The sequence below is a fragment of the Ursus americanus genome, chromosome 5 (genome assembly GCF_024610735.1).
Source record: "Ursus americanus isolate L20-20 chromosome 5, mUrsAme1.1.p, whole genome shotgun sequence".
In the NCBI taxonomy this organism is placed as follows: Eukaryota; Metazoa; Chordata; class Mammalia; order Carnivora; family Ursidae; genus Ursus; species Ursus americanus.
The window spans coordinates 46,706,204-46,717,689 of NC_142131.1; the positions used below are offsets into that span (position 1 = coordinate 46,706,204).

The 11,486-nt window shown below is 40.6% G+C and overlaps 1 protein-coding gene and 1 pseudogene across 1 annotated transcript; both read right to left on the reverse strand.

Moving 5' to 3' along the window:
* Positions 1 to 4,377: 4,377 nt before the first annotated feature.
* LOC123790520 (ATP synthase F(0) complex subunit f, mitochondrial pseudogene) lies at positions 4,378 to 5,322 on the reverse strand (annotated as a pseudogene).
* Positions 5,323 to 6,439: 1,117 nt separating this feature from the next.
* SCGB3A2 (secretoglobin family 3A member 2) lies at positions 6,440 to 9,563 on the reverse strand. Its single transcript, XM_045795066.2, has 3 exons — positions 9,509 to 9,563; positions 6,839 to 7,041; positions 6,440 to 6,463 (listed from the first exon to the last, which is right to left on the reverse strand). The coding sequence occupies exons 1-3, from the start codon at positions 9,561 to 9,563 to the stop codon at positions 6,440 to 6,442; spliced, it is 282 nt and encodes a 93-aa protein (XP_045651022.1).
* Between the last annotated feature and the right edge of the window lie 1,923 nt (positions 9,564 to 11,486).

Genomic DNA, 11,486 nt, shown 5'->3' on the forward strand with positions numbered 1-11,486 from the left:
AGTCACCTGTTTGTTGTACAATTTGAAATCACCCTTCCATACTGGGGAAAAACAAAACGAAACAAAAACAGATGCCAAATCTGTCCTGGATTTGACGCATTACTAAGAAATAACTAAGACCTCTAGGAATATACAGAGATTTTGAAGATTTTCCATTTGCTTTACAATATGTTTCCTCTACCTTTTGTTACCTTGTCTTTCTACCCTCTAATAAGACCCCTCTCTGCGGCCAGCAGGCACCCCTGTTTTTGAGGATCAAGAATCTCTTGCATCTGCAGATTATCTTTCTTTTATGTTCTCTTCATATTGTTATCTCACTGTAGTGGTCAGACATTATTTCCTTCATATGACAGTGAGGAAACTGAGGTTTGGGGAGGCTAACCAACATCATGCCTAAGATAGGATTGCTAGTAAAGGATGAGTGGAACTCCAGCCAGGTTTGTGTCACCTCCAACACAATGCTCCGTGTGGCACCCTGATGGCACAGTTCACAGTATCACTACTCTGTCCTCAATCCCAGGGTTCCTACCATGACATCAGTGCTTTAGGGAATTTACATCTTGCACTTCACAGAAGTGCTGAGCAGAGAAAGTCCTTCTATTAACATATAACTGAATCATATCAATTCCTTCTGCTACTTTCCATCTCATTCTGAGCAAAAGCCATATTTTTAAATTTCCTTAAAATGGTGACTAAGATCTTACCTAAGCTGCCTGCTTCTCATCTCCTCTTCTACTATTCATCCCACCACTTCACCCATTTGGGATCCTTCTCTTCCTTAAACACTCTAGGCACATTCTTTCCACGGAGCCTTGCATTTACTCTTCCTTCTGCCTGAAATACCCTTCCCAAGACAGCCATATGGCTTGTCCCCTTACCTCTAGAAGTCTTTTCTCAGAGATCACCTTCCCAGTGAGAAATTTTTGAGCACTCAACTTAAAATCAACTTAAAATCACACCCTTATCTGCTTTGGCTGCTGCATTTTTTTTTCTCCATTTCACACATCTTTTAACACAGTGTTAAAACTTTTTTATGTTTTGTTCCTTTTTCTCTCTAGCCCCAATAGAATGTAAGCTCCTTGAGGCAAGAATTTTGCCTTTTGCTCAACGTTCCTGGCACAATAGTGAGCAATTAGAACAGTGTTTAGCGGAGAGTAGCTGATCAATAAATCTTTGTTGTGTTCTGTATTAATTAAAGAAATTGAAATCAGAGAACATCTAGCTAAGAACAAGAACGTAAGGATACAAAGTTGAACGTCTCATGGTTCTGAACTTCAAGTAGCTCATAATCTTGAAACAGAAGATATAAGCACATAATTAACTAACTCCATCCAGCATGGTATCATATAAAGGAGGCACAGATATGGAAGCATGGGAACCAGGACAAAGAACCATTAATGCTCCCTTGGGAGATCTGGGAGACTTTTCAGAGGTACTAATATTTGAGCTGTATCTTGATAGGTGAGGAAGGATTTGGAGACATGGAGGAGGAGGAAGGGCAGAGGAGACAGCTTAAATCAAAGCTCAGACTGTGGCAATGCCTGTCATTCAAGGATGGCCCTACAAAAGCTACTTCACACGGCAAAGAAACAGATACCATTGGGACATTTCCCAGGCTTGGTCCTTCATAAATGTAACCTCATTTAATTTTCACATCGAGTACAAAAATTGCATGTTACTCCATTTTAAAATAATGAATTCAAGAATCTGGAAGTTTAGGGAATCCATTCAAACCACTCAGATCATTAATGCTAGAGCCTGAACTTCAATAAAAATCTGTGTGGGCCTGAAGTCCCTGCTTTTTACTGCACTGCTTTTTAAGTCTGTGATAGCATTTCCCTTTGCCGTTTTTGTTTTTATTTTGAGAGGGAGGGAATCTGACTAATATATATTGATAAAATGTTTTCTTCAAAATCCACTTCAAAAATGATTAAAGCAGGGGCACCTGGGTGGCTCAGTCAGCGGAGCATCCGACTCTTGGTTTTGGCTCAGGTCATGATCTCATGGGTTGTGGGATGGAGCCCCACATGGGGCTCAATGCTCAGCAGGAGTCTGCTTGAGATTCTCTCTCTCCCTCTCTTTGCCCCCTCCCCAAAATAAGAAAATAAATAAATAAATTTTTAAAAAGTATTAAAGCAACATGTGCTCACACCAAAGGGAAAGATGAGGGGGACAGTGGAAAAAATGTGTATATTTTTAAAAGCTAACTATCTCCAACTAAAACAACATTATCCCCAAACCAGCCCTCATAGCAACTAATAGTGACTCCATAGTTCCTGTCCATTCAAACTTATCCAAATATAGATACAAATGTGGAGGGAATTTGGGGTGTACACTTTGCTCTGTAGTTTGCCTTTCTTATTAATAATATCTCATGGTATTTACTCCAGGTAAGTAATACAAATCTTTAAGAATCCACTTGAGGGCTCCTAGGTGGCTCAGTCGGTTAAACATCTGCCTTCAAACTCAGTTTATGATCCCAGGGTCCTGGGATCAAGCCCCACATCAGGCTCCCTGCTCAGCGGGGAGCCTGCTTCTCCCTCTCCTTCTGCCCCTCCCACCAACAGTTTGGCTATTATGCATTGCTGCTATAAACATTGAGGTACAGGTGCCCCTTCGGATCACTATATTTGTATCTTTGGGGTAAATACCCAGTAGTGCAATTGCCGGGTCCTATGGTAGCTCTGTTTTCAACTTTTTGAGGAACCTCCACACTATTTTCCAGAGTGGCTGCACCAGTTTGCATTCCCACCAACAGTGTAAGAGGGTTCCCCTTTCTCTGCATCCTCACCAACATTTGTTGTTTCCTGAGTTGTTAATTTTAGCCATTCTGACTGGTGTGAGGTCATATCTCATTGTAGTTTTGATTTGTATTTCCTCAATGCCAAGTGATGTGGAGCATTTTTTCATGTGTCTGTTGGCCATTTGGATGTCTTCTTTGGAGAAAATCTGTTCATATCTTCCGCCCATTGGATTATTTGTTTTTTGGGTGTTGAGTTTGAGAAGTTCTTTATAGATTTTGGATACTAGCCCTTTATCTGCTGTGTCATTTGCAAATATCTTCTCCCATTCTGTCGGTTGTCTTTGGTTTTGTCAACTGTTTCCTCTGCTGTGCAAAAGCTTTTTATCTCGATGAAGTCCTAATATCTCGATGAAGTTCATTTTTGCCTTTGTTTCCCTTGCCTTTGGAGACGTATCTAGCAAGAAGTTGCTGTGGCCGAGGTCACAGAGGTACTCACATAGTTTCTGTGTTTTTCTTTACACTGCAAAAATCTGTGGGGGCATGGATCATGTTCATTTTGTTTATCACAGAATGCTCAACTTCTAGCAAAGGTACTGCAGTCAATATTTAATTACCATTTGTAGAATTAAAAAAATATATATACAATAGAACATGATAAATGGCCACTAACTATTACTATGATTATTAGTCATGTTAGACACATTAGCTGTTATTATTATTTGATCAGGAAATAAATTCTCATTTGATAAAGATACACACCTAGCTAACAGCAGAACAAAGGAAAAAAGTGCTCAAAATGAAGCAGAGGTAGTTAATAGAATGAAGGAGTATCAGATAATTTTCATTTAGTTGTTTCTCCCAGGGAAAAATGTAATACAGTAGAAGATGCTGGTATTTCTTGATTATATCTTGAGTATATACATAAATAAAATCTGTCTTCCTTGGTGATGCTAACAACCTGTGAGTGCCCCTGACGTCATTAACCTGCTTCAAGCCTGAGAGCTTTTGAACTGGATGCTTTCTAAAAAAAAAAAAAAAAAAAAAAAAATGCAGTAAATTCATTTTACTGATTTATCGTTTTGTACCGCCTAACTCAAATATGGATACAAGAAATGTGATTTATACTTTGCACCTTCTGACCCTCCAACATATAGTAAAAAGGAATGCATCGCTTTCTCAGGTTAGAACAAACATATCCTAGGAATTGTCTTGGGTCCCTAATCTCATCTTTAGGAATGGAACTTCTCTGACCTTAATCACTTCAAATTTCAACTGCTGCTTCCAGTGGAAATTTGTTACTAGCTTTCAAAATTTTAAACATCATATAATTCTTGGCATTGCACTTCCACTTCCAAGATTTTTGTGAAGTGATGCAGAAATGAATGCAAATAAATGGATATTTGCCGTAGTACTCTTTATAAGAAAAAAGTTACTAAAAATAAATTATTTGCATAAATGAAAGTTTAAATAAAGTATGAATCATTTGTACATGCTTGTTTTTATTTATTTATTTTCCATGTGCCAATCATCTTTTCGTGGGCATTAATTCTCAATTAGGATATGAAAGGATTCCGGGGTATGAGGCAAAGGTCATGGTCAGGAATGCAGAATGCGCCCTCAGCATCAGGGCCTCTTCAGTGGTACTTGTGTAGCCACTCATGTTTGAGTTCCTTGTATGATAAGCACAGAAGCTGCCAGCACCATAGAAATCCCAGGGACACTTCCTTTCTTCACATTAACATACTTAATGAAACATCAGTAGTAACCCCTTTGAAATGTTCCAGCAATGCCTTTAGGAGTGAAATCCCACATCAGTTTCCAGCTTGGCAGTTCTCCTATTTTGACATCCATGAGTTTCTTCTCCTTCACTGGTACGACTGACACCACCTTGGAGTCCTGGGTGTCTATATTCACTTATTTTTAAATGTGCAGAAAATATTTTGAAAAATCACATAAAGTTGTTAGTGGCTTCCTCTACTTTGTGAGATTTATGGAGTAAAGGAATGAAAGCTACATATATAATTATACACATAGTTACATATTATTATAGTTATATATAATTTGCACTAATTTTATATAATATCTATTTCTACATTCTCCTTATCTTCACAGTATTTTTTCTTTTTCTTTTTTTTCTTTCTATTTTTTAAAAAAAGATTTATTTATTTATTTGTGAGACAGTAAGCAAGCCAGCAACGGGCGGGGGGGGGGGGGCAGGCAGAGGGAGAGGGAGAGAGAGAATCTCAAGCAGACTCCTGTTGAGTGTGGAGCCTGACACAGGGCTTGATCTCATGACCCTGAGATCATGACCTGAGCCTAAATCAAGAGTCAGATGCTTAATGGACTGAGCCACCCAGGCACCCCTCCTTCACAATAGTTTTCAATTATACTTTTTATTTTGAGATAATCATAGAGTCAAATGCAGTTGTAAGAAATAATACAGAGAAATCCAGCATATTCTCTACTGAGTTTTTCCTAATGGCAGCATCTTGGAAAACTATACTACAATATCAAAAACAGTATGTTGACGTTGATACAGACAAGAAACAAAACATACTCTGGCTTTTCGCATTTCCCATCTTCTTTCTCCTGCCTGAGCCTCCCAGGGTCAGAATGAGCCCAAAAGTCAACTGACTTGGGAACCTGAGACGGGGAACCTGAGGGGTCAGCATCACAGAGCAGAGAAACAGTGGGGAATGGATCCAAGGGCAAATGGTTCCAAGACTGGCACAAGCTCAGGTCTGAAGGGAGATCAGGGCAGACATTCTTGGTGGGAAGAAACTAGATTTTTCATTAAGGCATTAAAGTGTTAGCAGGAAAGAGAGATTTAGTTATTTTCTCAGTGTGAGTGGGGTTAGAGCACATTTCAAGAAAGGAATATTTAAAGAAAGGGAAGGAAGGAAGGAAGGAAGGAAGGAAGGAAGGAAGGAAGGAAGGAAGGAAGGAAGGGAAAAAGAAGGAAAGAAAGCTTGATGAGACAAGACATGTAAGGAAAGGCCAGGTCATGAAGGGCTTTGTAGCCGTGCTAAGGACCTTGACATCTATTTAATAGGTGATTGTATATCACCAGAATTATGTCTCAGAAAGGTAATTCTGTAATCGTCATAGACGGTAGCATGTAGAAAAGGAAAGGATAGTTCAAAACCTAGTTGCCAAAGGATGACGTAGTGAAGTCCTAACTCGGCGGCAGGGTCTGTGAAAGCTGTGGAGTGGCCGTAGTATAACCACAAACTTAATAGAAACTCGCATTCTGGTGATGTAGATGCCAAGTCAGTGAAAGATTCTAGTCTTGTCAGATAATACTTGGAAAACTTTTCATTTTTATATTTAAAAAATTCTTTAGAAGTGAGGGAAGAGGAGCTTTAGGGGTATAGAAACACTGTCAAAAGAGCAGTTGAAGAAAATGGAGATGTTTAGCTTAAAGTCAAGCAGAGGGGAAGACATAAATATGTTTTCCCGAAAATGTGGGTTCTCTTGATAATAAGAGGCTCTCTGGAGTTTATAACTCAAGGGAAAACTTAACTAGCTAGGCTCTTCTGAACAGAGCTCCCAGAAACAAACACAGGACAAAATGAAATCTATTCATTGCTTTATTCGTTCTTTTCAGGGGTCATTACATCTTAGGATGGAATGAGTTCTAGCCCAGAGGAGGAAAGCACCATTCCCCTTCCCCTCCACTGCTGTTTTGTGCTGACATCACACCAAATGTGACAGCGCCTCCTGAAAGGCAGAAGGACAAGAGTAAAAACAAAGTGGCTTGCATGTGCTTAGCATGTTTCCAAGAATAGTCACCAGCCTATTCAGCCATATTTTACTGATGTGGAAATGGAGGCCCAGGGTGGTTAAGTCCCAACTAGAATCACTAAGCTGAGAAATGCAAAGTCACAATCATAACACAGGTCTCTTTCATTCAAAAATCCCTTCTAGAAATGTAAATGTTGCACCTTCCTTGAGATTTCTGGACATGCAAACTTTGAGTACATCTGGGGAAATGCATGTCCACAGGTGAGCACAGGGTGAGTGGGAGTGGGGGGGGGGGGCATTCCGGTGGCTAAGCTCTGCCCATTGACAAATGAGCCCACAACCTATAGTTACCAGCAGTTTCTTCACTGCCTCAGAGGCCTCTGGTCCCAGCTCATTCACACACTTTCTTAGCCCTTCCACAAGGTGCTCAACAGAAATGCCCAGAGTTTTCAGAAGAAGCTTTAATGGATCCATAAAGGGGAGAATATTGTCCACAGGTAAAGGTAAGGCTTCATTGATAGCACCTGGCAAACTGTCGATGAGGAAGGCGGTAGCTGCAGAGCAAAAGGGAAACTGAGTGAAATAAGCACATATGACTCCTGTCTATGACTGCAGTACTTTCTACTGTGTCCATCAATAGTTCCATTCCAGTCTCACTTGATTTCCCATGAAAACTTCTGCCTCAGGGCCTTTGAACCTGCTGTTCTGTCTCCTTAGAACTTTCTTCAGATAGCTACATGTCTCTCCTCAAAGGTTACCTCCTCAGAAAGATATCTAAAATAGCATCATCCATAATCCTCTAACTTCCTTTATTTTTTCTTATCATTACCCAAAACGGTAAATCTCACTTATTTATTTCTTGCCTTCAACCTCTCACTAGTATGCAGGCTCCATGAGAACAAGGAGTTTATGTTTTATCCACTACTGTACCTCATTCCTGGAACAGACCCTAGCATATAGCAAGCACTCAGTAGATACTGGTGGTTGACTGAATAGGAACGTACTTTGCATGTGGCAAATCTCCACAGTCCATGGCTTTCAGGCCAAAGAGTAGATTCCATAATGAATCTTCACTTGGGGACATGCAACCCAATCAACCACAGCCCAGGAAATTGCTCCCAACCAATTCAACACAACACTACAAACATAACTGAACTCCAACTCTGTCGTGGTTAGTGCAGATACATAGATAAATAAGACAAGGACATTCCATTCAGAGAATTTACACAGTCTGGTGGACAATAAAGATCTGTACATACTACAGTGTGGCATGTGCTGTGCTAACATTACGGATAAAGCTCTGGGGAAACATAAGAGAAGAGATGACTAATTCTAATGTGGTAGAGTGTTGGAGCAATCTTCCCGGAGAGATGTTGCTGGTGCCGTGTCTTGAGGCAGAATCCAGGGTCACAAGGTAAAGTATGGGAGGTGCATTTTAAAAAGGAACAAAGTTAACAAGGGCACTGAAATGTGAGGATGAAAATGCACACACTGCCTGGAGATCCTTCCAGAGCAGCTGGAATGCAGAATTTCAGTGAGGTATGCTGAGGTGGGGAAAGGAGGTAAGGCAGCAAAACCCAGGTTGAGGTGAGATTTTTCAGAGCTTGGAATGTCATATTAATGCATTTTAGACTTTTTTTCCCTAAGGGCAATGGGGAGGTATCAAGGCTCTTTTATGGAACAATTGCATTTTGTATCTTTGGCTTTAGAAATATAACTTTCACATAGAAGATGAATAGAAGGGAAAGTGTAGAGAATGAGAAAAATACATACAATATACATTTTTACAAAACACATGTGCAAATATGTAAACACACACATACATGCGCACACACATAAGAACACACATCTTCCTAGTAAGACCCTGCCATAGTTCATTTTCCTTTGGAATCCTTTCCATTCCCCATTCAAATCGTACAAGTGGAGCCCATGCATCTATCTTCCCTTCATCTTCTACCACCTATTTTCCCTCCAAAATTCTTCCCCATAGGAGGGATATTTATTACCTTCCACCCAGCTTTCTGTTGCCACCTCTGTAGATAGTTGACACTAGTTACTAAGACAACAAAATAGTCAAAACTGGTGAAGTTACAAATTGGTCCAAAATTTCAGTAAAAAGCACAAACCAAAGTTGCCAATGTGGGTGTGGGCAGCACCTAGTGTCTCATGATTAATCTCCCTACTTATTTTAAAGGTTTTGGTGACTGTCTTCTCTGTATATACTTATATACTTCCAGGGGAAGACCTTCAAGGCTTTCTGTGTGTTGAATGAACAGCGGCTATCACTGTGCATTTTGCAGACGCATCCAAATATATTTTCCTGTAGTTAAAATGACTCCCTTCAAAAAGAATGGATCAGTTCCCATTCTCCTCCAAGAATCCAACTTCTATACCCCATCTAGAAATTGAACTGTTCGCCCCTCAGTTCTCCCACAGAGTTCTGGCTGTATATGTCTCTGTGCATTAGCCTAGCATCATAGTGACTTCTGTCTGAAGAAGTCTTATCTCCCCTATCAGACTACAAGAACCGTGTAAACAATCTCTGTGTCTGCTTCATATCTAAATCTTCCAGTGCTTATCCAAGTGCCCAACAGGTTGTAGCAACTATCCATTGACTGTGTGAACAATAAATGTAGCCATGTCTCAGGAGAAACAACCTGGCAACTGATTACAGATAATAGAAAGAATGACTCCATATGGTCTCAAAAGAAAGTAGTTATAAGGTGAGATTTTGACTCAAGATTAATAAAGAAAAGAAAAGCTACGGTGACAATGTTCAAGAATGTTGACCTTTAGTGTGAGTTGGCTAACGTCTTATGTAGGATTCACTAAGGATAGTATTTCATCGGGTTAGAGCTTGGTAGGCTGGGGTGGGGATGGGGGTTGCTGCATCTGAAATCCCTTCTGACCTTTCCATTCTGTGGCTCTAAAATTCCCTCCACCATATTCCTCTGGGAGCCTGGGCTTACTGATTACATTCCTATTAACAGAAAAGTAGAGATATGTGTTCAGGCTACTTACCAGAGTAACTGCAAATGCTGATGGTCACCAGCAGAAACACAGTTACCAGCTTCATGACAGGTTTTCTGTGATATTTACTTGGAGTTTAAAATTGAACTGCAAAATGCAGTGAATCCACTGGGCTAGTGGCTCCACTTACCGCACTAGGTGTGACAGCTGCTTTCTGCACAGGCACATATTTATATATCAGTAATGACCTAATTTCAGTCACTACCACTTGACTCACCCCAGAGAAGAGCATGAAGGTCATGTTTCCTCACTAAACAAACTGGAGATTTTTCCACTTTCCGTCATGTTCCCACAAGAAACAAAGCCCTAACATGAAGCATTCTCAAGGACCTCTCATAAAAGCCCTTCCTTGGACAGAGATGCCAGTGGGAACAGAGAGCTCTGAGAGTCCTTGTCTTGAAAGAATCTTGAAAAGAAGGGGAAGTTTTACATTGGGATTAAAAGGAGCAAATGTTCCGTTTTCCTCCAGCTTTCTATTCATTTAAAGTTTGCAGAATCATATTACCTGATAAGCAACCTACTCCTGGAAGCAATCAGGAGGTCCCATCAGCTGTAGTATATACAGACTCAGCTTCATTGCATTTAGTGCCATATTTCCCTAGCATTTACCTCCACCCGCCCCATCCCCACTCACACATCTGCCACGGTAAAATCTCTTGGTTTTTCTAGTATCTCCCAGTTAGTCTGAGAATCCCTAGGGTGTGCCTTCTCTGTTCTCATACAGAATAATAGGCTATAGTATCTAAAACTCAAAATGCCTTTGTGAAAACCTAGGATTCAATATTTACTCTTGGTGTAATCTTGGATTAAACTTTTTAAATCTATAGTATTGGTTTCCTCATTTAAATGTGGGTGTGTGACCCTAAGGAAAAAAAAATTTCTTTTCCAAGACCCTGTCTACGTAAATAATTTAGGTCACCAAAACATGCATTTCAGAACCATTCCAGCAATCCAATCCCACACAATCACACAAAAGAAATACCATGCCACCCATAGGAGCAATCTGCTTGCAAGGCTGCCCCCCCCACCCCCACGGAGCCAGGACTCAACCATGGAGTTCCAGGACATCCCTACTTGTAAGCACGAGTCCTGGAATTCCTTGAGACATCTGGTGCCTCCCACGCAAGAAAGAGGGAAAGAAAGAACCCTGAAGGAGAACAATAGGAATCAGGGTCCAGGTAGGTGCCAGCCCCAGGTTAAATAGCACTGCTGGCCTCAGCCATCGCCACCATGAAGGAGGGACACAGAACATTTTGAGGAAGCTATGCCAAGGCATGAGCCCCTTACGGAGCACAGCCAGGAGTTGGGGCTCTGCTTGAAGGTGTGGTATGTCAGGAAAATTTAGTAAAATTATGCAGAGATTGTAACTGTACCAAACCAAGATTAATACTTATTATGTGTCACCTGTTATTTATTCTTGTAAGGTACTGCATTGTAACTGCCATTCCTTTATTTTTATGCTACTTTATAAACTGCATGAAGGAGAAAATGAATTACCACCATGCTAATTCTCTCCTTCCACTTCTACTGGCTATCTCTGCCAGAGACTGCTTCCATTTCTCCTGGGTATTAACACCTAGCCAGGCATATTGATCTCCCAAAATGCTCAAAGGGCCAAGGTTGTGTGGTAAAGTGGTGGTAAGTTGATGCCAGCCTTTATTTTTGTTGAGGAGCACTTGGCTGGTTCAGTGGGTTGAGCATGTGACTCTTGATCTCGAGGTTGTGAGTTCAAGCCCCATGTTGGACATGGAGCCTACTTAAAATGAAAAACTAAAAAAATAAATAAAAATTTTTCTGTGTTGTGACCTCTTTATAGGATACTAACCAACACTGTCCTTATCTGCACTTGTCATTTCCCAGTTTCCTTTCAGATCCTTTTCCTGAACATCCCCTCCTCTGCTCTGTCCTAGACGAAGCTGAGTTTTCCAATCTGTGGTTTCCCAGCTTCTTTACCCACTGTGTCTGATTA